Source organism: Vanessa cardui, chromosome 24 (genome assembly GCF_905220365.1).
Source record: "Vanessa cardui chromosome 24, ilVanCard2.1, whole genome shotgun sequence".
Taxonomy (NCBI): domain Eukaryota; kingdom Metazoa; phylum Arthropoda; class Insecta; order Lepidoptera; family Nymphalidae; genus Vanessa; species Vanessa cardui.
Window position 1 is genome coordinate 3867307 of NC_061146.1, and position 27850 is coordinate 3895156.

The 27850-nt window shown below is 32.5% G+C and overlaps 1 protein-coding gene across 3 annotated transcripts in view; it reads left to right on the plus strand.

The window, feature by feature from the left end:
* The window catches only part of LOC124540118 (inactive dipeptidyl peptidase 10), a 199087-nt gene extending 171701 nt beyond the window's left edge, over positions 1 to 27386 (plus strand). For all 3 annotated transcript variants that reach the window (XM_047117551.1, XM_047117549.1, XM_047117550.1), the window contains 13 exons: positions 1158 to 1300; positions 5270 to 5412; positions 9193 to 9316; positions 9607 to 9842; positions 11117 to 11237; positions 14626 to 14761; positions 16347 to 16519; positions 17877 to 18019; positions 18703 to 18894; positions 23182 to 23339; positions 24391 to 24602; positions 25239 to 25414; positions 26249 to 27386. In XM_047117551.1, the coding sequence (XP_046973507.1) occupies positions 1158 to 1300; positions 5270 to 5412; positions 9193 to 9316; positions 9607 to 9842; positions 11117 to 11237; positions 14626 to 14761; positions 16347 to 16519; positions 17877 to 18019; positions 18703 to 18894; positions 23182 to 23339; positions 24391 to 24602; positions 25239 to 25382 (1925 nt within the window). In that variant the 3' untranslated portion in view covers positions 25383 to 25414; positions 26249 to 27386. The remainder of the gene's footprint in view (positions 1 to 1157; positions 1301 to 5269; positions 5413 to 9192; positions 9317 to 9606; positions 9843 to 11116; positions 11238 to 14625; positions 14762 to 16346; positions 16520 to 17876; positions 18020 to 18702; positions 18895 to 23181; positions 23340 to 24390; positions 24603 to 25238; positions 25415 to 26248) is intronic.
* The last annotated feature ends 464 nt before the right edge of the window (positions 27387 to 27850 follow it).

Consider the following 27850-nt stretch of genomic DNA (forward strand, 5'->3'; position numbering starts at 1 on the left):
AGTCCAATATATTTGCGTTTGTACGAAGAATTTGGTGAGGCTAGGTAGCAAAGCTAGTGCTCTTTCCATTAATTTGAAACGCTTTTCCCGCATTTTAAAACAAGCGATCCATGAACTTTAAGTATGTAGACAGGATCATTGATTTACTTTGAAAGGAAACCGAACGGAGTTTTTAATAAAACGTACCATGTAATACATACCTACCTTTTATTTACGACTTAAGTTATTTTTGAAGCATCTTTAATTAAGTACATTCAAATATTTTGATGTAAACATGGCCAGTGGTTAGAACGCGTGCTTCTTAACCGATGATTGCTGGTTCAAACCCAGACAAGCACCACTATATATATATGTGCTTAATTTGTGTTTATAATTCATCTCGTGCTCGGCGGTGAAGGAAAACATCGTGAGGAAACCTACAACCGTGACTAATTTCATCGAAATTCCGTCACATGTGCATTCCACCAACCTGTATTGGAACAGCGTGGTGGAATATATTCCAAACCCTCTCTTTAATGGAAGAGGAGGCCTTATCTCAGTAGTGGGAAATGTACAGGCTGTTACTTTACTTTACTTTACAAGAATAGTCAGAAATAGACACTTTTAGATACAAAGGTAACATTTAGAAAAAATACCATCCTATTATGATTTAGTGGATACACTTGTGGCGGAATTTAATTGGACACATGCAGACTTCTCAATGTCGTCCATCATCATACTACACGTATAGTGATCTTAATTGGTGCAGTTATTAAAACACGTGAATCTCAATCGAAGGTTTGCGGTTTCAAGCACAAGTAAGCATCACTAAGTTTTCATGTGCTTAATTCTCAAAAAATGTACGTAATATCATATTATGTACCATTACACAATGAATTAACTCGCAATCTCAAACTCACAAAGGAAAAGTCACATTTGAGAATAGGTGTTTTATTTCAATATAGGTCTCTGAGTTATTAGCTACTAAATTAAAATGTTCTCATTAACAGACTGTTACTTTACTTTTACAAGATAATCTTGTTTAAATGCTTAATTCATTCCAGCAAATTTAATTTTAATCCACGTAATCTATTCACTGGCCTTACAAACCAATTATCATAATCCTATCCCTTCCCTAATTTCTTAATGAGGTCTTATATACAATTTACTTTTTACAGTCGAAATCCTCCACTCAAGGTCAGCGTTATGGATGTCAGCTGATGGCCACATGGTTCTGTACGCCACCTTCAACGATAGTTTAGTCCACGAGCAGAAGTACCCTTGGTATGGCGCTGCGTTGGATACGGATGATCCAGCTAAGGTAAATATAAGGATATAGGCTATTTGACTGGTTTTTAAAATCCATTTTATATTATTTAGTAGAGGTTAAGGTACCCAGTAAAAGTAGATTTTTTTTATTTCTGGTACATATTTGCCGAAAAATATCATATTAAAAATTCCATATTTAAATAACGCGCGAAAACGCTACTTGGACAATATGACGCTGTAATGGGGTCGGTCAATATAGTAGAAAAGCAAGGTTTACAACAAAGTGACTTCAGCCCGGCCAATCAGGAGCGTTTTGTGTCACGTGACAAACGTTTGAAAAAATGCTTTTGTATTTATTGATTTTTGAATAAATTAAGTATTATTTTCAAGTTTCGTTAGTAAATAACCACTTTTAAACACTTAATACACACTGATTACAATAATTTACAATTTATTTTTCGCATTGTCAAATAGGCTATTATTTAATTACTATTTTTCTACTTGGCCATATCGATGGTATATGTGATGCTGGTATAGGTATACTGTTAGATATAATGTTTGTTAGGAATAATAATGGGAAAAGTTTATTCTGGACATAACGCAAGCTGACAACATTTTTAATGATACAAAATATGTCACAATATTTTTTTTATCTAACAACATAAAAATGTACAAAAACGATAACTTTATTAATAAAAAAAAATCGAAATTTAAAATTAGAAAGTCGGTTCGAGATACATTCTTTCAGGTCCTGTTGACGTCTTAAATAATAAAAAAAAAAACAATACCAAATTACGATCAAGAAATTACAAGTACAAAATAACTAGACTATTCTTTTTTCATAAAACATCTTCTTAGAAAAAAGTAAGTAAGTAAATATATAAAAATGTGATTCATTTAAGCACATTTCAATTATTCGATACTGGATGGATGAATTAGTTATTAAGCTAAGGTCGTAAAATATTTGTTTTTCCTATCTTACACGACGGAAAAACCTTTCTTTCTCTGTATATTTGAAGGACCAAATAAGTTTTATATTTCGTTTATTATATGGACGATGTGAGCATACACTTATACGCCTCAGCCATTACATGGATAGCGAGCCAATTTAATTTTGCAAAGTAAACTCCCCGTATTATGCTACAAAATTCAGAAGATTAAGGCCAAAATGTACCTACTATACTTTGTTGCTATGAAAATGTATAAATAAAATGTATGTAAGAGATATTTAATAAACATAGTAATACCGTAAAACGTTGATGTTTGGTATGTTTGTTATATATTATGAAAAAAATTGATGTATGATGATGTATGGATTTTGCCAAGCATCGAGGATCTGAAACGATTACAGCTAGGCAAAACAGCTTAGAAAACTAATTATTGGGCCTAAAAATGATGAGAGTTAACAATTTTGTCAATTGTTTAACGATTTAATTTTTTTTTATTATTGCTTAATGAGTATCTATTGCGTTCAAGATAACAATATTGGGTAATAAGCGATGGGATCTTGGCCTTTTCTTTCTTATATTAAAATATTTACATGTAAACATTTAAAAAGTTGCCAGAAATTCATTGAGTTTCTTCGACTAGTCTGTCTTTCTAGTCTAGGTATTTCATTTTCCGAACTGGCGGAGTTTTCCTTTTTTTGTGTCTTAAATACAACAAAAAAACATTTAAATTTTAATTTCATCGTCACTCTTACTGTTACCTATACTAAAATTAAAATAAATCAGGCTTGGAAGTTGATGGTTCATTTTACTCTTTTCTTTAGAAAAGGAAAGTTACATTATTGATATCACGATTATAAGCAATCTAACACATATTTCTCTTTGTAATGTTTTCGTTCCGTTAGTTATTATAAAATTAATTTCTGGAGCTATTATAAAATGATACGGCAGTTTTAAGATAATCAATAATATAAAACGGCAAACAAATTAATAAAGGTAATGATAATATAACAAATATAATACAAGAACGCGAAACTTACATTAGCGAAATTCATTCTTTATGCCGTCTCTAGTCACGGCATATTTGACAAACGATACCTTCTCGTTAAAACTTGACATTATACTTCAATATTCCTTAACAGAAATGCAATGATTTTTTTTTATGTTATACAAATATGACATTAAAAAAATATACTTGCCTTTAACGGTGTTTTTTTTATTATGATATCGGGAGTTGGACTGCCATCGACAATGGCGCGGTAAAAAATATTAATCATTCTTTACATTCCACCACCATGTCGCCTTATGACAATATGACATATTCCTAAAACAAATTGAAGAAATCTGCTGAAAAATATCAAAACCTCCTAAGACCCAGAACATCAAATTACTTGTTTTTTATGGTATATGTTGACGGACGAGCATATGGGCCACCTGATGGTAAGTGGTGACCATCACCCATAGACAATGAAGCTGTAAAAAATATTAACTATTCTTTACATCATCACTGTGCCACCAACCTTGGGAACTAAGATGTTATGTTCCATGTGCCTGTAGTTACACTGGCTCACTCACCCTTCAAACTGGAACACAACAATACTGAGTACTGTTGTTTAGCGGTAGAATAACTGATGAGTGGGTGGTACCTACCCAGACGGGCTTGCACAAAGCCCCACCACCAAGTTGTCAAACAAATATGAAGCGCATTCGTGATACTTGAGAGATATTAGCAATTTTATCAATGTTATGAATAACTTATAATACCTACCCAAAACTAGGCCTTCCGGGCGCCAAAGGAAGCGATAGCTGGTTGTCGCGAAGTAGATCATAAGCCTTATACACGATGACGATATAACCGCGAATTGGAGTAGGCTTTGTCGGAACGTAAGAGAAGAAAAACTTATATATAATCTGTTAAACTTTGAATGAGTCAAAGCAAAATCACTAAACAGGTAATCAAACCAAGATTCATAAAACTTTATGCGCCAGATAAATAAATATCTCGTGTATAATCAATTCACGTTGTTTTCTTTGAATTTCCTCGTTTACCGCACGCGATGAAACATAATTGAATTTTTATGATAAATGTACCCGTTGTATATTTGTAGATGGTCGCGTGATTACCGAGCGAGACTTGCTTATTGTAAAATACACGATACGGACAAAATAAATTGATTTGTATTATATAGTACGACACAACATAGATGTAACATCGACAAATTCAATAAAACCGATTACTGCCGATTTACACAACCAATAGAAATAACTCCCTATCGCGCCGTTCGACACTGTTCGTCGCTATAGATTCTCGCGTCAGTTCAACCCGAGAAAGCAAATAATCCACGTGTCAAATTGACGAATATGATAGATCATATGATATTACAAGTTATTACGTTTGTGTAAAGATCATATTCACATAAGAAATAAATATTGATAATTTGGGATAGCGTACTTAATTCGGATGTGATCGGTTTGACAAATTTTGCCGATGCTACATCTAAGTTGTGTCGTACTATACATACATTATATATTAAAGTTTATACACTTTACATAGCGATATCCTGGTTATACATCATTAGCATATGATTATTCGGAGAAAGAAAAGGGTTTTTCAATAGGTTTTAATCAAAAAAACTATCTCCATTGCAAAGAGCCATGAAAGCGTTTTTCTAAGATCAACAAAGATTTTGGAACTTATTATTTTACTTGTGATATATGTATTTTTTACATCACGTGGACTTGGTGGTTGGGCGTCGCAGAAATGGCAAATCGGTCTCCTGGTGCTAATTAGACACCACAGATGATATCATAGATGATGTTACACGACGGAACGTCTCTTTCTAACAACAATACTTTATAATATTCGAAAGAAGAAGATAAATATAATGTAACTCTAAAACCGTTGATATTTTGTCACTAAGAAGGTTCTAAAATACGAATTAATTATTATAAGCTTTAATCAAAATTATTATAAATTTATATTAATATAATTTAGAAATTTAAAAATATATTAAAAGCTCTCAAAAAAATATAAAGCTCTTTTTATAAATAGATTTATTAATTATTTGTTTTAGACGTACCCGGAGATCAGAAGCGTGAGGTACCCTAAACCAGGCACAAACAACCCGATCGTGAAGCTGACCGTAGCGGATATAGCAGACCCGAAGCACATCAGAACAAGACATCTTACTCCACCGAAAATTATTCTCGAAGAAGGGTTAGTACTCTATCATCTCTTACTTCTGAGCTACAATTAACTTCGCGTATTAAAGCAAATAGCTTCCTTAGGTGGTAGTAGTAGTTTTCGTCACGGTTGCATGCGTAAGCTAACCCGTGGCGCCCGCCGAAAGACGGAGAGGGTACCGCTGGTTTTTTAGTGATTAAAACCGGTGGATCTGGGCGCATTTGGCGTTCAGGAAACTGGGGAGTCCCATACATCCCCCCACTTTACATCACGTGGGGGAAGCGCGTAGAGTTTTTCCAGCGAGAAAAAAAATAAAAATATAGTAGTAGTTTTGCCCTTGTGCTGGGCACAAGGTTAATAATACGCTTATAGGATATTCTGGTCCATGTAATTGTTATGACCGGCTGACCTGATCTCAATTCATTTGATAACACTTCATTAACAAGATTTTTAAGTTAAAACTTCAATAGCTCACCGGTTCGACGCGCTTAACGAGATTCAATCCGGAGGTATTCGGAGAGTCAATCCGGACATTTTTTATTTTCGTTTCCTCATCTCAAATAGAAAATAAAATGCATTCTCATATCACTACAAAAATCGACAGTATTTTGTTCAATTAGATCCATAATTATTTTCATTTAAATGAAACCGTTTTTATAAATACATCTTCAATAAAAATAGTACAACATTTTCAAAGTATAGTCAACAACTCAATTGACATATCATTATTTTCCTCTTAAACAAAGAGAACATCTCGCTACGAAACAAACTTTACGAAGATAAATAGCCTTAACATTGATACAAATATTTCACCAGATTCGGTGCATTAATCTCTTTAATGCACGGTTTGTTACCCCTAATGACTGGCATTAGTATCCAACTAGAGCTCTATCAATTATAAGGACGTTTTAATCGAATATTAATTGATAATAGAACGAATATTACACCAAAACGATAAGTTAATTTATAAATAAAACATTACAAAAGAATTCATGACATTAAATGTTTAAATATATACAAATATGAACTAAAACTAGTTACCGTATTGATCTTGACCGCGTGGAATGATGGCAAGAATGCTAGCTACAAACATTAAAATGATCGTAGAATCCCGAGAATCATTCGAACCCATAAGTTATGTTTGCCTAGTACTTATTCTGTAACAAATAGTGTTACTTGAGACTTTCCCAGTAGTGAAAGAAGAACCTTGTTCGAACGAAATAAAAAATGTATAATGATAAATCCTTTTATTTAGAATTTTCACTGTAATGAATCCTCTTCGGATAAAATGTCGCTTCACAAGGAAATTCATGTGAGGTTTTTAAACCATATATCATTGTATTCCATGTTTCGATAAAGTTGCATCTTTCATGATCGACTTGGCTGAAACAACTTTGTCATATTTGAATGTACATATGTTACAACTATTTCATCGGTGACATGTTAGTAGACTAATCAAATTAAAGATTATGTAACTAAACTAGCTGTGCCCGCGACCTTGTACGCCTTTGAATATAGCAAATAAAAATTGTAGCCTAAGTTACTCCCAATTATATATCACTTATCTACCAGTGAAAGTCCGAAATCGGTTTAGCCGTGTCAGAGATTAGCCGGAACAAACAGACTCAGACTCAGAGCAAGAATGTTAATTTTGGTATATGTACCTTGTATATATAAAATATACATATGCTTTGAGTAAAAAAGAGCTATTTTAATATTACAAACAGACACTCCAATTTTAATGTATATCTACATAAAAAATATGGCCTGGACGAACGCCAATAAAATAACGAAATGAATGATTTTTGAGTGATATTACGGTAAAATAGAAACATATTTATAATTTATATTATTAGATAATAAACAAAGTTTATAGCAGGCGAATATATAGCAAGATAAGGAGCATGACGTCATAAGTGTCATTACCTTTGACCGTTGAGGCATACGAGACTTCCTAACTTCTAAAGTGAGCCAATAATTAATTAAGTAACTTAAAAATAAAATATATATTATGTATTGTACATATTTGCAATATAATAATTCTGATCTGGAAATAATAATGAGAATGAAATCACATTCATAAGCTATAGATTATTGCAACACGCACTTATTAATAATTCAAAGATTTATTGTACTGAATTAGCAGTCCTGATTTTCATAAATTAAATTGGATTTGCTGATTGATTGCTGAAATATATGCATAATTACTTTTAATAAATAGATAGATAGAGAGAATAAATAACTGAAATACTTCTATACTATATATGTGTACCTTTATTAGGAAAAAATATGATATATAATTATTATGTAAACTGAGATGACCCAGAGATGGCACAGTCACCCGTAAATTTTTCATTATTATAATTTTTCACTGGTGGTAGGGCTTTGTGCAAGTAGGTCTGGGTAGGTACCACCCACTCACCAGTTAATCTACCGCCAAATAACATTACTCAGTATTGTTGTGTTCCGGTTTGAAGGGTGAGTGAGCCAGTGTAACTACAGGCACAAGGGACATAGCATCTTAGTTCCCAAGGTTGGTGGCACATTGACGGTGTAAGGAAGTTAATATTTCTTACAGCGTCATTGTCTATGGGTGATGGTGACCACTTACAATCAGGTGACCCATATGCTCGTCCGCCAACCTATACCATAAAAAAATATTTCAACAAAATAAATATTTAATCAGATATATTTTTTATTTGAAATATTTAAAATTTGTAGCGAGCAGCGAAGTGGAAGATTTAAACAGCGTCCAACCCCATTAGTAAACTCTTTGTTAGTTCGACAAGTTTCGTACCAGTTGAACCGTATTTCTAACAATAGACAGTTTATTCAAAACACAGTTCGCTACTTTATAAATTTAATTAAAACTTATACTGTCATCATTTTTGTATAAATAACGACTTATAAAAGTATTAGTCTTGTTGGAAAAATAACGTCAAACTAATCCGGAACCAAGGAGATTTAATCCGAGATTAATCTTAGTTTTAGATTCTTTTTAAGCACGATAAACCACTGTCTAAATCACTGGTTGAACTGAATCAAAATCACCCAATATTGATGATTGAAACATTGTTATTCCGAATTAATTCAAGCATCACTTGATAGATAACTTAAGTGATGAAATGAGTGGGAGAAATGAAGTAAGAGCCATTATTTCATAATAATAATATCACGAATATTGACGGATCTAACAAGTAAAATAAAAGTTTCACTTGTTGGAGTAACAACAATGTTAAAACAAAAAAAAAGGTCGGATTGCGAATATTAAGTAGAGTTAGTAAATGAAGTAAAAAATATTTCGACACTGAAAATACCTTCTAAAAATGTTTTCCAACTTTACGCGACATCGAGAGATCCCAAATAAAAGAATACTTCGTATTTAAAAAATACTCTCAAAAATTTCGAGGAAAAACTCTGTGAAAATTTTGTTTTTTTTTTATCGAATGCGAGGAAAGAGTAACTTTTTATAGTTCTCTTTTTAAATGTAACTTTCAAAACATTTTCATATCGAACTGAAGTTAATTATCGCTTTATTTATTTTTGCTACAATCACGTAAGCTAAAAAATAATAGTTATTATGATTATTTAAAAACATATAATAATTTATGTGGCATCGTGCAACATTATAGATTCACATTGACTATTTAACAAACGAAATAGTACTAGGAGTTAAAACGACAAACTTTTTGAAAACATTTTTGTTGCGCTTTTTAATATTATGTAAAAAGCCACATTTATATTAAATAGAACACAGACAGCAAGTGAATGTAGATATTTATTATACATATCTGTTTCCTTATGTTTTCCCAGGGACTACTATTTCACAAGCGCGCAATGGGTATCTCTTACAGAGGTGTGCGTAGTGTGGCTGACTCGTGTACAAAACTTGTCCGTGGTGTCAGTGTGTAAGAGCCCTATGTGGTATTGTCAAGAGGTTAGTGAAGTTTATGTGCTCCTGGTAGCTTAATGTTATTTGTACCAAGTCATATTGATCATCAACGTATAAAATAAAAAATACAACTTTATTTTATTAAAGTTTTATTTTTTTTTTCATTAATATTTATCTACTAGTAAATTTATTAAGTTCAATTTTCTCTAAATGGTGCCCAACTATTTCAATAGCTACGTATATGTACCTAAAACAAACAGAAAACCCATTAGTTAATTAATTATTTCTCATATAATATTTATTCAAATTTCGTTAATAGATTTTTTAATCAATAGGTCTACCGAGTATTTTCGGGTACAGAAGCATGGGTCGAATCTGCTCCAGCACCATTATGGTCGTCAGGTGGCGGCGCCCTTGTAACATTGGCTCCAGTGCGTGATGGGCCCGCCGGACTCTTCCGACACGTAGTGCGCGCCGAACACAATGCACACGGACCAAGAGCGTTACCACTCACACATGGAAGCTTTGATGTAGTTAAACTATTGGCGTGGGACCACGCGAACCAACACATGTAAGTTATGATTGCCTAGTACTTTTTCTGTAATAAATATGTAGTGTTACTAGACTTTATTCATTCCAATTAGAAGAAAATTTAGTTTCGAAAAAGTGTTTTCGCTATTGAAATTATCTAGGGGTAAAGTTTTAGTAAAAAAAAAAATATAATTAATAATAAAGTAATTTAAATAAAATGAATGAATGTATTGAGTCAAACTTACTCCACAACAGACAAGGGGTAAATAATGCCACCTTTTTTTAAAATATATTGTCATTTTACTTCGTACATAGAGGGTCTGTTAATAATTATTAAATATTCAAAACCTTATACTGTTGGTAAGCTTATTTCATCCCGGGTACTTGTAATCTTTTGACTGAGAATAGAAACAGGAACCGCTTTAATAAATGTTTGTAAAAATTACCGTTATTATTCTTGATTGTATTGTTTTTTAAAATAATTCGAAGCCAAAAAAATAATATAAAAATTAATGAACATCCTTTAATATTGTTTCCATATCTATGACGTAAGACCAGGTAGTCGTAATAGCTATGTCTCTCTTGGCTCGCTTTTTCTCGAATGATAAATATTAACCCTCCATTTCTGAAAGATATTTACATTAAATTACGATACAATCTTCCAGTTAATTTAATGCGTAACATCTTGCCGTTTTACGTCTGATTTTTGTATTGCTCGTTTGGATAAAATTAACTTTTATTTATTTAATATTTTCTTGAAACAAAAATATTATTTGAAAACTTAATAACAGATGTTAAAAATCATACTGAGTAAATTATGTAATGAAAGCTACAGGCGTAATCAGGAACAAAAAAATATTTTATAATTATTTAAAGCTAAGTCCATTAGATAGATACAAGAGATATATATACATATAGCCCATCGAATGTGGACAAAGCGTACTCAATAACTCAAGTTAAGTGTGCTGAAAATTCACAATGACGCAAGCACATATACTGAACATTTCCTTCTGCTTTCTTTATCATAGAGTGTAACCATAATAATATATTCAACGATTTGATACTGAAAATAAAACAAAACTTTATAAGAACAATTTTTAACCTAGAATCTCATAATCTGAATCCACACAAAATAAACCTTACACCAAAGAGGTAGTTCTTATAGTATTCCTATTTATATATTATGAGTAAAACATTACAAATACATAGGTTTAATTAAAAACAATATAAATGTTTACTTGTTTATTTATATATAGACGATATCGATGACAAAATTTAAAAAGTACAATTACTAAACACTTATCTTATTTTCAGATATTATTTAGGCATACCAGAAGGTAAACCAGGGCAGCAGCACTTGTATAGAGTGTCGTCAGAGGCGCCTCGGCCCGGCACGCCTCAGAAATTACCATATTGTGTCACTTGTAATTCACAGGTACATATTTTATAAAGTTTCATCTTCGTCTTTGTGTCTCTTAGTCAAATAACCTAGAGTAATGTAACCGGTAAGACGTCATTGTTGCTATCTTCGCAGTTGTAACTTTAAAGTCACAAATAAAAATGTAGTATATACATATGTGTGTACTAAAAAATTGTCATTTAATTGCAATCGAATAAAAGCGTTATCGCTTCTCTTCAGCTGTTTTCCTTTTTAAAAGACTTCAAAAAGGAGGAGCCTATCAATTCGTCTGTATTTTTTATGTCTGTTAACACATAAAAATAACTGCCACTACATTATATAGTCGTAAATCGACTTTTAATTAGTCTACTATTTTTCATTTCATTTTATTTAGGTGAACTCTAAATATTTTTTTGAATGCGTATAATTTGTTTTGAAATAGTGTTTTGTTTGAAGTCGGTTTTTCTTTTTGTTTAAATTTTATTTATCTACTAACCCAACGATCTTTTTGCAGTCAAGTCCATATCGAATCGAAATGAAACCTTTTCTATATTTTCGACTATACAGTATCGGAAATTTATTATAACCGTTATATGTGTAAGCAGAGTTGTCCCTGCTCTGAAAGCTGATTATATTATAACAATAGTATTTTTTCGGGCTCAAGAGACATTTAATTAAATGAAACCGTTTGAGTACCGTACTGATTAATATTTCTTAAACTGCCCTTTTGATGTGGCAAATATTAATTACTCACAATAAGAAGACCTAGAATAAATCTAAAAAACTCAAACTCAAACTCAAATTACTTTATTCAATATAGAAGCATTACACTTACTTATTGATTGTCAAATAAACACTACCACCGGTTCGGAAAAAGGAACACCCTGACCTGAGTAGAACCGGCGAAAGAAACTCAGCGGGTCTTTTTTTTGTTATTTTTTTTTTTGTCAAATTAATAAGATACATAGTAGTATATGATTAGAAATAGCCAGGAGGCGATCGTTTCATTCCCAAGGTGTGCTATCAAACATAAATCGCTAATTGTATAGTAACGTTTTGCACACAAGCGTTTCTTAACAATTTTTTAAATTTGGCAACAGAAGCATTTTGAACGCTTTCTGAGATCCTGTTGTAGAAGCGTATACATTGCCCCACAAAAGAGTTACTGACTCTATGCAGTCGAGTAAAAGGAGTAACAAGATTGTGTTTGTTTCTTGTACCAATGTTATTAGAATCACATTTTCTCATAAAAACATTAATATTTTTCCGTACATACAAAACATTACAAAATATGTATTGAGAAGCAACAGTCAATATCTTAATTTCTTTAAATCTATACCTTAATGATTCCTTGGCTCCTAGGTTATAGATTGCGCGAATAGCCCTCTTCTGCAGCACAAATATAGTTTGGATAGCGGCTGCGTTACCGCCAAAGCATAATACCGTAGGACATTATACTGTGAAAGTAACTAAAATATACTAGTCGAGCCGTATCAACATCAGTAAATAATCTAATTTTTTTGACCGCAAATGCCGCAGAACTCAGTCTACCCGCCAATCCGTTTATATGGGGGAGCCACTGTAACTTGGCATCAAGAGTAAGGCCAAGAAATTCAGTTGTTTCAACTGGATCCATTGATTCCCCATTGATAAGTACACCGGGTTTTACATTTTGCACATTTGGTGTGCTACATTTTACAATTTTAGTTTTTTTATTATTCAGTCTAAGATTATTTACGCTAAACCAATGTACTATATCGGACATAGCATTGTTTACATCGTCATACTGAACCTGTTTCCTATTAATTTTAAAAATCATCAGCATTTATCATCAGCAAACAATACTATATCATGTTTGTTCCCAACAAGAAAGGGCAAGTCATTTATGTATATGAGGAATAGAAAAGGTCCAAGAATTGATCCTTGTGGGACCCCCATACCAACTGAGACCCCAGGAGACCTTGTCCATTTAACGTCAACCCTCTGAATTCTATTGTTAAGATAGGAAGTCAGAAGGTCGAGTGCACATTCTCTAATCTATAGTGATATAATTTCCTGACCAGAGTTTCATGCTGAACACAATCAAAGGTTTTGGATAAGTCGCAGAAAATCCCTAAGGCATCCTGCGACCCCTCCCAGGCCTCATAGAAATTTTTTATAAGTTCGATACCTGCGTCGGTAGTTGAGCGACCGAGGGGTCGCTCAACTCATGAATCCAAATTGTTTTCTGTGAAGCAGATTGTGTCTATTGAAATATGCTAATAATTGATTTAAAATATTTTTTTCAAATATTTTGCTGAGGGTAGGTAATATTGAGATAGGCCTATAGTTATTAGGATCTGAAGAGCTACCAGATTTAAATATTGGAATGACTTTACTATGTTTCATCAGGTCAGGAAATATACCACGTTGAACACAATCATTGAACATTATTGCAAGATAAGGTGCAATCACATCAATAATTAAGTTTATCACCTTTACAGAAATGCCCCATAGATCAGCAGTTTTCTTAATGTCTAATGATTTAAATGCAAAAATTATGATATTGGTGTTTACAGAGGTAAAATTAAATTTTGATTTGCATTCTCGTACATTTTCTTTCATCAATGATTCGGCAACAGCTGGAGAAGAAATAAGTAACCTAGTTGTAGAAACTAGTATGTCAGCAAAAAATTGTTCAAAAACTGAAGCAACTTCCCGTTCACTATTTATGACTTTATTATTATAATTTAAGTTTAATTCGGAGCTCCGATTACCACTTCTACCAGTTTCACAATTAATAATTTTCCAGGTCATTTTTATTTTGTTATGTGCATTATTAATTTTATTTTTTATAGTTAAAGACTTAGCCAAAAAGCACACTTTTCTAAATAATTTTGAATAGTTACTTACATAGTTGGCAAAAGTGGCACTATGATTGTACGTCCTTTCATTATAAAGCTCGTACATTCGTTGCCTACTTTTATGAATTCCAATAGTAGCCCAATCATTGAATTTCAAAAAGTTTTTTGTATTAACTAAAAAAGTCTTAAGACCATTGATAATTCAAAATTTCAATATTTCATTGACTTCCGCTATGTGCTTCCCCTTTTCTTTTCATTACCCAAAAGATTGTATATAAATTAATGTAGAATTGATCCCCTTTTATTTTTCACTATATTTATTGATATTCTTAAATAACAGTTTTTGTAATTTCTAATAATTATTTAACGATACGAATATTTTAATTGTAAATATAAAACATAATTAGTTAAAACAGTACTTAATGTATGTTCTAGTAATAAATGTGTGTTCTATTATTTACAAAAACTTAGATTCTAAATGCATATTAAATTTAAATAACAATACGTATAGTTGCTCGAAGGGAGTCACGAGTGCAGACAAATAATCTTTTCTCTTTCTTTCTTTTTCCTCTTTTCAATAGCCATCGCCTGCAATCAATCTAGAATTTTACGGAAACCTCGCGTCATCAGGCGACAGCACTTGGGACAACGATTGGGACGAGGAACTTCCAGCCACATCACCAGCTCCATCGAAAAAGAAGAAGAAAAAACAACCTGGTAAGTCAAATAAATTCGCAACTTCTTAACACAATTTATATGACATATTCAAAGTCACTGCCTCTGTTGATGGGAAAAGAGCAGATTTTTTTAACTGTCGTATTCCGTTGTTAAATGACCTGGTGTATTTATTCAACGTTTAGCTCTTACTTAACTCTCTCAAACAAGATAGCAACCAGTGGCTTCCCACCTTGTGACCAATAACCAGGGCATCGAAAATAAGTCTTATTATTGGGGCCTCATTTGCGTTTCATAGAAAGATAGATTTCATAGACCCATAGGAAAAGATTAACACTCAGGGAACCCACTTGCCTCCTTACCTACCAATCCGAAGAGTATAAGGTCGATTTGTATATAATGTAATTAGAAGGTAAATAAGACTGATTAGCAATACATTAAAAACTCCTATCAAAATAACTAATAATGTCGCTAAATACACGTCATTTCAGTTGCGTTAAACAATCGTCATGAACTGCCACTGGTTCTGAACTTCAAGCAACTTTGGCGTAGATCAGAATTGCATTTATAACACGCCAACAGGTGCAGGACGATATTGTATCAGTGCAGTGAATCTGTCACGTAACCGAAGTTCTATTTAATAAAGTTGTCACACCGAAGTTTGACACGCTACAGACTCAGACGTCGAATTTATTGAGGAAATTCTATGTTGTTTTTAACAAGTATTGTATTAGAAAAAACATTTTTCTGAATTACTCTAGTTGTTACCTGCAGCATCATTCGTGTTTTAGGGATTGATTTTTAAGTGTTAGGCATAAAAGTATTCTATGTCCTAGCAGGTGGAGCTAACTTTACACTATTCCATTTTATAGTATATAATTTCAGTGGTTTGAACGTATAATAACACCAGATAAACATAAATACAGACAGAGTGACTTTCGCATTTAGAATATTAGGATAGATTGAAATAATATTTTCATTAACTGTAAAGAAATGTCCACATCTCAAAAAATAGTTGTACAAATCATCTCAGATGTGCAAAAAAAGTTCCTTTTGTAATCAGTGGAGACAACAACGGGCTTAAAGTTTTTTTGCTCTAATACGTCATTCCCAATATTTGAAATACAAACGACGCAAAATTATTGTTTGAAATTACAGACGAATATTTTGTGACTTTTATTTATGCCGAGACCTTACAGATTATTTCGACAATGTCACGCGAAGACGAATATTTTCACTGCTTAAATGTTTCATAATATGTCAATGCACAGTTTTTTTTTTAATCAGAGCAAAGTGAATGATAAGGAAAAAGTTATTAAGGTACATAAAGATTGTAACTTATTGTATTTTTATTAAGTATTTAACTTCTAGATATTACGCACGACAAATTACATATTATTTAAATCTTAAAGGAATTTGTTATTCCAGTTCCAGTAAAACGCACTTGCAATAATTTTAAAGAAATAGCAAGCTTTGTGTTATTTATAAATTTTATAATTATTATAAGTTCCAATTGAAACTACCGAGCTAACTCATCAGTTTTTTATTGCTTTATATTATCTAGCCAGCTTACAAGGACATATTTATAGTATGACTTACATTATTTAACATTGAACCTTATTTGTAGAAAATATACCTCAGAATCTTCCGTGCCTCTACCACGACGCTCACTTCAGTCCGTCTTCGACATACTTCGTACTTGAATGCCTGGGCCCAGGTGTGCCAACGTCTAGCTTACACAAGATCTCGCTACCAGAGCCTCGTCTTCTGATGCACCTGGAAAATAACACATTAGTGAAGGTAAGGTTTCTTAAATTTAAAAATGTATATACATTTATTTTATTCTACAAAGATTATGATTGTTATATTAAAGAGACAAATTCGCTTCTCATTTTCTTAAACAAATATTTATATTATTGATATAAAACTTATTAAAACAATGTAATGTTAGGACAGTAAGTGTATATTTGTGTGCGTGATTTGTGTTTATATGGGAGTGTGTACATATTACTTTTAATATATATAAAATATAATTCGATATCGAAGCTGCTTAAGCTTAATACCATATTTCTTTTGCCTATATAGTTATATACTTATTTTTAGAATAGTTTACGTATATTTAGAATAGTTGTGTTCCAGTTTGAAGGATATATCAGCAATTACAACGCCAAGTACGATTGATATTACACCTAATTTCTCATTAAACTCTATTTTATCCTTCAGTGTATGTTAGGGATTATAATCACTGACTATAAGACCATTTACTTATCAGCCTCGTTAAAGAAAAAAAAAAACAATATGTCCACAATACAAATAAATATTAAAAACAAAATCTTATAAATCTTACACTTTATTCCATCTATATATTTTTATATATCTATAAAATATATTCAACAATTTGAAATATCAACAAAAATTGCCGTTATGTCCACAATGTGTTCACAGCTTGATCGATATGCATTCTGATTCTAGATTTTATTCCCTTTGTGCATACGTTTTACTGATGGAACAATTTAAAAAGCGTCGACAGACCGACGCTTTATGGTTTTGTATTTTGATATTCTTATTTGAACTCGTAAATAGCTTTTTCATTCGATTCGTAATATAACAACTTGATCTTTCAATTTGTCTGATTTGTTATTGATCTTCGTGTTATCTTATTAACTCTATGAAATAAATACCTAATGTCTATGAACATTAGGTCCTTTTTTACTTATTATCTGATTTTTGTTTATCCTTTTTGCGTTGGACGTATTGTCTTTATATAAAACCTCCATGGTGGTCCTTTCTAATTGCAATAGTATTGGATATTGTTATTATTCAAACCGTATAGAAAGGCAAAACTAATTAAGTCTGCTTTTATTTATTTTATTAAAAATATTATTTTTAAAGTAATTGAATCTTACCGGAATTCTATTTATAAAATTAATTTCTTCTTAAAATATAGATACATTTTATTATAGATCATTATGGAGAATTAAGCTTTAATTGTCTATTCGTTCCACCAACCGCATTGGAGTAGCGTGGTGGAATGTGCTCCACAAATTTTATCCACCTCAAAGGGAGCCTTAGCCCAGCAGTAGGAAATATACAGTATATACTGCTAATGTGAATGTGTGTGTCTGGTCGTTTTCGTCATATATTTTTTTTTCTAAAGGAAAAGCTATCAGTCATAGCATTGCCGACACCGAGGACGTTCTCGGTGCAGCTGTCAAGTGGTCAGGCAGCCCGAGTTCGTCTCCTCCTTCCCCCCGGCTTGCGTGAGGATGAAGTAACTAAATATCCATTGGTTATGAAAGTGTAAGTCTTTATTTACCTGTCTATCTATTTTAGTGATAGTAATTTATTTATTAAGTGATAATTAACCACTGAGATTATAATCATCGGTAGCACTAAAGCATTTTATTATCGTGTTTCTTTTTAGTAGTTTATATATTTTAATGTATGTTTATATAATAAGCTTTAATCAATACATTCTAGGAAATTTTTGATATCTGCTTAGTCCGTAAATTATTTTGATTATAACGTAACCTATTACGGATATTGGATTTGAAGAGTAATTCGTTCACAAAAAACTGGACAATTCAATATCTGTATATGCTTTTATAATTAATGTTACTTAAATTTCACATATTTCCCGTCCAAGAGTGCAATGCTCTTAAAATACAATTCGTATAGCGCTCGTGTAATATTGACTTACGATGATACGTCGTTGTATACTGTGTGCCTAACAAATTTTATAATCATTGTATTATAATACATAATCATAACCATTATAAATGTTAAATTATGTTATTGGTGAGATGTTTACGGTGAGATTCGAGTTTCTTGTTACAGAATAGTCCTTCAGATGAGAGATAGATAATAATCAACGATTTACATTTTGAATTTAATTAAGGTTCTTTTCTGAAAATATGTCATTATTAAGATTTCTCATGATCATAAACGCAATAAAGAACCTTATTATATTAATATGTGTTCAGAAACGGTGCACCAGGAACTCAGCTGGTAACAGAGCAGTGGTCCCTTGACTGGGGCTCATTAGCCGCAGGCGCTGGGGCTATACTGGCTTCAGTGGACGCAAGAGGTGCTGGCGGACGAGGTCTTGCAGCACATCACACGCTGCACAGACGTCTGGGAACTGTTGAACTAAAAGATCAGTTGGAAGTTGCTGAGTACGTATCAATACATTTTAAAACAATTTCATGTTTGCTGCATATATTATACATTTTGTTCAATTTTACCCAAAATAATTTTGAAAAATAAATCTCAAATAAACTAATAAAAATATATACTATGTAAAAAAATAATTTTTATGTAAGATTTTTCAATTTGTGTTGATTATATTACATTCGTTACTACTATTCATTTTTAATATAATACATTAGGTATAAATTCAATTATCTTTCGATAAATCAGATCAGTATGCCAGTAAAAACAAGGGACATATAATCTATGATTGTTTGGTGGCGTAATGTTAATATGAAGAAAGATTAATATATTTTTAGCATCATCACATTGCCCATTTGCCAGTCCTATAACATAAGAAACTTATTCTTTAAAAACGAAAAGCATTTAATATTCACAAAATATATATGAAGACGTTAATTTACTTTTATGTATAATGGAAGGTAAAAACACATTAAGGGTATAAATCTGTTCTTAGATAAAACGAAACTTCGTTCTTGTAACAGTGACATATATTTGCCAATAAAAGTAAAATTATCTCCAACCTTGAATCACTGACACCAAAACAACTAATTAGGTAAAATAGCATTAGACGCGCACTATTGAAGTCTATATTATAATTAATGTTTTGTTTTGGAAAACTTTTTTTTTTATTATACTATCTATTGTCCCGGCTTCTCTCCTGTTATAGGGGTTTGGTTGTCATGTGTTAGGCAAAAAAGTAGCCTATGTAAGTAAAGTAACATCCTGTAAATTTTCCACTGCTGGGATAAGGCTTCCTTTTCCATTAAGGAGAGGGTTTGGAACATATTCCACCATAAATGATCACCGTATAAGTTTTAATTAAATTTATAAAGTAGCGAACTGTGTTTTGAATAAACTGTCTATTGTTAGAAATACGGTTCAACTGGTACGAAACTTGTCGAACTAACAAAGAGTTTACTAATGGGGTTGGACGCTGTTTAAATCTTCCACTTCGCTGCTCGCTACAAATTTTAAATGTTTCAAAATAAAAATATATCTGATTAAATATTAAAAAAAAGTAAAGTAACAGCCCGTAAATTTCCCACTGCTGCAATAAGGCCTTCTCTTCAGTTAAGGAGAGGGTTTGGAACATATTCTACCACGCTGTTCCAATGCGGGTTTGTGGAATTTATAGCGGTTTGGTAGTGAAAGAGCAACAAAGAGACAGATAGACCGAGTTATTTCACATTAATAATATTAGGATAGATTACATCTATACTTATAATAAATCTGTAGAGATGTCAATTCTGTACATGAAATATTTTTACAAAATAACTATCAGGGGGTGATCAGGGGTCGATACTGATAGCAAAAATGCAATCAGTAAAATTTTTGTCTGGCTGTCTGTCTGTCCATATAACCGTTATAGAAACAAAAACTACTCGACGGATTTTAACGAAACTTGGTGCAATTATATTTCATACTCCTGAGCTGGTTATAGTATACTTTTCATCACGTTTAATTCCATAGGAGCAGAGCAGTGAAGGGAAATGTCTGAAAAACGTGAGAAGTTACCCCATATTTTGAGCTTCCGTCGCGTGTTTAGCCTTAATGGTTAAAGCTACACAGAAATAATGTAGTACGAAAATGTTCTCCTTAAAATTATACAAAAAATATCCCATGACAGCCTATGTCTATCTTTTATGGTTGACTCACAATAACACGTGTCACTCCCAATAGCGTAGTAGTTCGAAGCTTTCTGATTATATTTGTCTATTCCTACGATTATAACACTCTCAATCATCCCAAATTACAAAAGTTAACAGTATTAACTATTCCATAAAAAAAATCATAGAAATCGGTATAGAAACACCAAAGTTATACATAAAATACGCTTATGATAAAGCTATCGCACGTCAGTACTAAATCTATACTATTATATAAATGTCTAGAGTCTGTCTGTACACTTATTTTTGTTGTAATTCGTCATGTCATTCGTCTGTGTTCTTTGACTGACTTAATTTTTACCATTTTTGAAATTTTTGTGTGTCTGTATCTTTATAAAAATTGGCATACAGGAAAAACATGTACTTGCGCAAATCGTAGGCGATCTATACATACAAAAGCATATATAGATAGCCAAAAGGATGTTTTTGTATGTGTGTCATCGATAAACTCAGAAACTATTTGATCGATCATTATGAAAATTGGTATGTTTATCTATTGTTTTATGGAGAAAGTAATTATTTCATCCGTATCATTAAAAATAACCAACAGATGGCCCTTACGTGTATCACGATGCACTTATATTCCGATCAACCGATAATTATAAAATATGAAATAAAAAATGAAAATCTATTCAAAAAGCATAACAACTAACTTAATTTCCGTCATATGCCAATAAACATAAAATAATCACAACAATAATAATTGTCATTTTAAAATGAGATAATTATTATAAATGACATATATGGGAAGAAGTGATTAGCTGTTCTGATTATAAGAAAGTAAACAATAATCATTATTGGTAAGTATACTCATAACTCCAATAACAATGAATCTTTAGTATAAAATGTAAACGTAAGACACATAACAAAAAAAAAAACAACTTATTTATATAAATTGAAACCACCATGCCATTGAAGAAATAGAAGATCGGAATATCAACAATATATGCGTAGCGTCATCCAAAAGAGCTACGGAAACCACACACTAACAAGAAATACGTTTAGAAACAAATAGAATCCGAATTTCTACTTTAAGAGCTGCCAAAACGGTTAGTCAACGAAATGATCAAGTTCCAGATCTTCGAACAAGCATCTTTATCGAGAGATACTGATAAACCTGACAAGCCCAATGACTGGATGATGAACGAATAAAATAGACTAAGTCAAGAACTAGAACCAATCTTAATAAATCAGCCTTCAATTACTATATAGGTTATGATAACAAGATGAATCCCGATGTGATCATTGGTTCAATGAATATAGTATGCCCATATTGTCACGCTAAATAAACTGATGGTATATGCTACTCCACTGGTAAAATGTATTTACCACAACTGGTTGAATCACCAGAACCTCCTCTTACCTACGTGACGGGAACTATTAAGGAGTCTAAATATTTCCTTCAGTATATTAGAAATTACAATTCATGCTTTTAAATGACATCTTTTGGAGCAACAAATATTGTACAATACAATAATTTCGCGTCTACGTTTAAAGTGTATCATATGATTGGTTCACTTCTTCCAGTATCTAAATAAAATCCCCAATCTCTGGACATTTATTTCACGGACAACGTAGAAAAAAATTGATCTTCGATGTATGTACAACTAATCGAGAAATAATCGCTAAATTTAGGATTATGCCTAAAACTGCTCTAGAAAGTGAAAAAACAAATGATTCAAAGTAATTATCAATGCAGATAGAACGCAGAGCATAAAAGACGTATTAAAGCTTCCATAGCTCCTGAAGTCACAGCTGTAATTGTCGGTACAGAAATTACATAACGAGGTATTGTTGTCACTAAGCGACACAAAAACAATCAAGGTGTCGCTGAAAAATATCAATCGTATGACAATTATTACGATTATCCAATTATGATTATGCGAGCAGAAGATGGATATCATCTCGGACTGTATCAAAATAATCTCACGACTGGCTCTGTGACATCGAAGGGTTAGATTTTTATGCGTATCGTATAATTAGAGATAATTAATCTAACCATATTCTGAAGTATCGTCAACTGTTTTAACAATTTATTGTTTACATGTACGCTATGGTCGAGAACGAACGATTAAATTACATTCGATGCATCCAAACAAAACTTCGAGCCAAAGGGTACATTTATTTACGAGATACATACAGATGACAAGGTTGTAAATGTTATATAATCGATGTTTGATAGAACCGGGTAATAGGGGACGTTTTTGGTGTGATACAAACTTTTCTAGACTATAGAAATTTAATTAAAATTTTCATCGTACCAACTTTACATCGAGATTACACCAACAAAAACATTCTCAGATCTGTTTCCGGATTCAAAAAAAGAAGATATGATCTTGATAAATAAGTTTATGGGTGTTATGACCAATCTGCAGCCCATCCAGAACATCATTGACGAATATTAAATGAAATAATTTTTAAGTATTTGATTAGAGCTCGCATGTTTCTTGATTATTTGTACATTCTATCAGTAATTTATTACAAAATTAAAAATAAAAAAAATATTTTTCTACGACTAATGCCCAGCGAAGCGGGCGGGTATAGCTAGTATGTAAATAATATTATATATATTGTGTGTTATAGATATCTCCGCGACTCGCTGCACTTTATCGACGCGCGGCGCGTGGCGGTGTGGGGGCGCGCGCACGGCGGGTTCCTCGCGGCGCTGGCGCTTGCTAGTCCTCTGCGAGTTTTCCATTGCGGGGTCGCAATCACGCCCATCATTAGGTGGCGATACTATGGTAAAAATGGAAAACAAGTTTAAATTTATCGTCTTTTTTTAGCTTAGAGGAACATATTGTAAGGAAGGCCTTGAGCATGGATGTGAATGGATATAGAAGTAGAGGACGACCAAGGAAACGGTGGAGGGATTGTGTGAAAGACGATGTGGTTAGAAAGAATGTTACTTGTGAGATGACGTCTGACAGAGAAGTATGGAAGGAGAAGACATGCTGCGCCGACCCCAAATAAAATTGGGATAAGGGCAGGAGTATGATGATTGATTTAATTTTCTTAGGTTCAAAATATCCGTTTAGAAAATGGCTGGAAAGAAACGGGTTGTGGAAAGCGGAGACTGCTTGACGTACCTTCTGAGTGGCCAATGTCAAGCTTTAAGATACGATTGACTGATGATGACGACAATCATGTAATCTTTGATCATACCAGTTGCTTGCTCCAAAATTACTTAAATATTTATATTATTTTTATTTTAAGCTATTGGTAGGCGTACAGGCAAATGGACCACCTGAGGTTAACAAAAACCTCTTCCTGAGGTTGACAACTTCCGTGGTCGAGTGGTGTGTACACTGGTTGTCATGGGTACGCCACTCCGAGGTCCCGGGTTCGATTCCCGGCCGAGTCAATGTAGATTGCCATTACTTTTCTATGTTGTCTTGGGTCTGGGTGTTTGTGGTACCGTCGTTACTTCTGATTTTCCATAACACAAGTGCTTTAGCTACTTACATTGGGATCACAGTAATGTATGTGATTTTGTCTCAAAACAAATTATTGCCGTAAGAAATATTAACCATTCCTTACATAACTAGTGCATTGACTTGGTTAGGTTAGGTTAGGCAACTACGAATCAAACCGGAACATAACAACACTGATAACTGCTCTTCAGCGGTAGAATAGTGGGTGATACATACCCAGACTGACTCGAACTGAAGGACAAAGCATTTACCAAGTAGTTTATATTCAATTTCTGATAACAATAAGTTAAAACACATCAATAAACGATCTCACTCATATTGTGATGTAATTAAAAACTAACTCACGAAATATTTTTAACAGCGTCAGCTTATTCAGAACGCTACATGGGCTTCCCGAACGCAACCGGTAATTACCGAGGCTACGCCGATGCTGACGTCACCAAGCAGGCTGCAGCACTTCAAGATAAAATGCTGCTCCTAGTACACGGAACTGCTGATGACAACGTTCACGTGCAGCAGACTATGGCGCTAGCGAGAGCGCTGTCTGACCAGGGAAGCACGTTTAGACAACAGGTAAGTGTAGAATCAGAATACTTTAAAAATAACCTCTTCATATAACTTCTTCAATATAAATTTAAAAGTTATAGGTACAATGTGCCTGTAACGGCAATGCTAAAAATGATACCCCTAATAATATGTTCAATCACTAATAATTAAATACATTACTTAATTTACTTATAAGACATTTTATTACATTAATTTACGACACCTATAAAATATATATTTTCGCATAAAGACTAGAGGAACAGTTTGCAAAACGACTAGTTTTCACCCGCAGATTTATTCCCGTGTAAAAGTCAACTGTTAGGTACCTTTCTGAACCCATTTACATCTCATTACAAAAAATTGTAATAAGTTCTGTAGTTAAGACGTAACTAACCAACAAAGTAACATTCGCTTAATTTCATATTAGTTAAAGCATTAATCTATACTAATATTATAAATGTGAAAATAACTCTGTATGTCAGTTTGTCTGTCTGTCGCTCTTTCACGACCAAACAAACTGAATTTGGGGAAATTTGCTTTGAAGTAACCTTAAACTCCAAGGAAGGACATTTTTTAGGTTACTATTTTGGCAAGCACAAGACAATCCACTTCTCAGTTTGTAATAAAATTGAAACCTTTTTTGACGTAAGTTGTCTTCTCTAGATTTACCCAGACGAAGGTCACAGCCTAGAGGGCGTCAAGAAGCACCTATTCCGCACAATGTCCTCGTTCCTGGACGACTGTTTCAAGAAACAAGTCCCGCCAGAGACGAAGGCGGGACTGCGAAACGGCGGTAACCTCGACTGAGACTCGTGGAGGGATGAGGAGTTGTACTCTTGGTATATCTATCTTTTTATCATTACATAGTATAAAACAAAGACACTTTTTCTGTCCCTATATCTCTACGTATGCTTGAATCTTTAAAACTACGCAACGGATTTTGATGCGGTTCTTTTTAATAGATAAGAGTCATTTGAGAATGTTGTCATGTCGTATAATTTCACCCGTGCGAAGCAAGGGCGGGTCGCTAGTTCTATAATTTAAATAATCGCGTATATTAATTATTTTGGATATCCCGACGTTTCGAGCACTTTACAGCGTTCGTGGTCACGGGTAGACTAAGGTGGCATTTGTCTATTTGAAGAGCAAAGAAATATTATTTGCAACTACCGCCAACGATTTCTCAATTGGTATCTTGAGTAACGTTCCGGAACGTTCCGGAATTTCCGGATTACAATCCGTTATAACTAGTTTTATTTAAATGTGTAATAATCGCGAAAATTTAAGGCAACATTAGTTCTATAATGTTTTTAAAATTGGAATCTAATCACAGAATGGCCTATCGGATTGTATGTATTATAGTAGTAGTACCTTTGTTCATAGACAGAGGCAAAGAAAAATCAACATTGCCTTTTTTTATTGGCACAATTCCAATCATCCGGTATCCGAGTTATGTCTCTTGGGTCTGTTTAACAAACAATAGGTTTTGTATTTGAAATAAAAGATAAAAGAGAAAATTGACATGTTAGTATTTCGTTAACAAAAATAAAGATATAAAAACTTTTTGGTTGTAATATACAGTCTTAAGTCTGTACCGGTGACGATTTCCGAACCGTTTCCCGGCTGACGGTCTATTCGAAATTTGAAATGTAATTTTGTTTTTTTTTTTACAGGTAATTACAATGAAGTAGAAACCGCCAGAGAAGAGTTTATTAAAATCTGTAGTACAATTATTTCCATATCCCATTCGATATTTACTGCCAAATGGACTATTTCATACACATCAAACATGCATGTGATACGTAGTTATAAATAATTGTGATTGTGTAAATTGTATGGTTGAATTCTATTAAAAGCTTTTAATTAACGAACCCTTATGCGAATGTATGTGGGAGGTGTTGCATACGTGTGTGTGTGGTTGATAAATAGAAACGCACAAGAAACAGTTAAATATATGCAAACAATTGTGATCAATGGAATAATGACGTATGAAAACGCGAATGGTGTTGCAATATGAAAAAAATATCCGTTTAATTTTTTTCTATTATTTTATTAAAAAATCTCTTTCATAACAAACAATATTTATGAAATATAATCTATTTCGTATCTGTACCAAACTGTTTGACGACAAAAAACTCTTCCGAAATAATTAAAACACAGTTCGAAGTCACAAACGCCGTAAATATTTAAAAAATCCTGTTTATCAGATTCAAGATAAGATGTTGTTAAAATTGTAACTGTTGCAATATTTTTTAAATATTTACGTAATTATGAAATACGGAACACTAAATTATTCTACCTAAATAGAAACAAATTAATATGATAACTTAAATCTATTATATATAAATTGTTTCCGTTATTACTTCCAGATATCATTACTTTTTTTAATTCTAAAAATTTTCATCAATCTCAGACATGAACTGGCAAATAAATTATGATGGGTTTTATTTTTTTAGAGTGTAATTAATCTTGTTAATTAAAAAAAATGAAAGGGTCTGTGGGCCGGAACGGCCTAATGATCATTGAGCCTCTTTTTGTTTTAATCATCTATTAAATTTATGGGTACACTAATTGCGGCCCAGTATTTCTTTTATTCTTAATCGATGAAACTTCGGAAAAGACCTGTCATTTCAAATTACACAAAAAAAAATTAAAGTTATCATGGGAATGAATACACAAATATTCAAATAGAAACGTAGTTCTTTTTTTAAATAATTAAAATTTTACTTTAAGCTTTAGTTTAGAAATTAAATCGCGTGTATTATATTCGCATTTTTAATCGTCGAAAAATCGTTTTAGTGTTTTTAAATTTAAAAATAACAATGTATTGCTTTATTCCGCAATTTGGTAATATCTATTTTTATAACAACAAATGATAATATTATTTTGCGGGATAACGCAAATTCTGTCTACAACTAAAATGTGACTTGAAATGTTTGCGATGTATATTGTATCTACCTTCATTTTAAATATTATATTCGGGTTTTGGTCACGATCTTACCTCTAACACACTTTATTATCAAAGTGACGTCACTATGCTATACTATCACTGTAAAAGAAAACGCGAATCATTTTGCTTTTATTTATTACTTTATCTTCAATTGAGTTGCCTCGTTTGATATCGTGATCAAAACCTGAGGTCTGTTAATGTATAATTTTCATGGGAATTTGCAAATTGTTATATAAATCAGAATTGTTTAGTGACTAATAAAGGAATTGATAGTTGCTCTTTAGTCAATGAGTTTTGTGATCTTAGTACTTAAGTTGTTATGGTA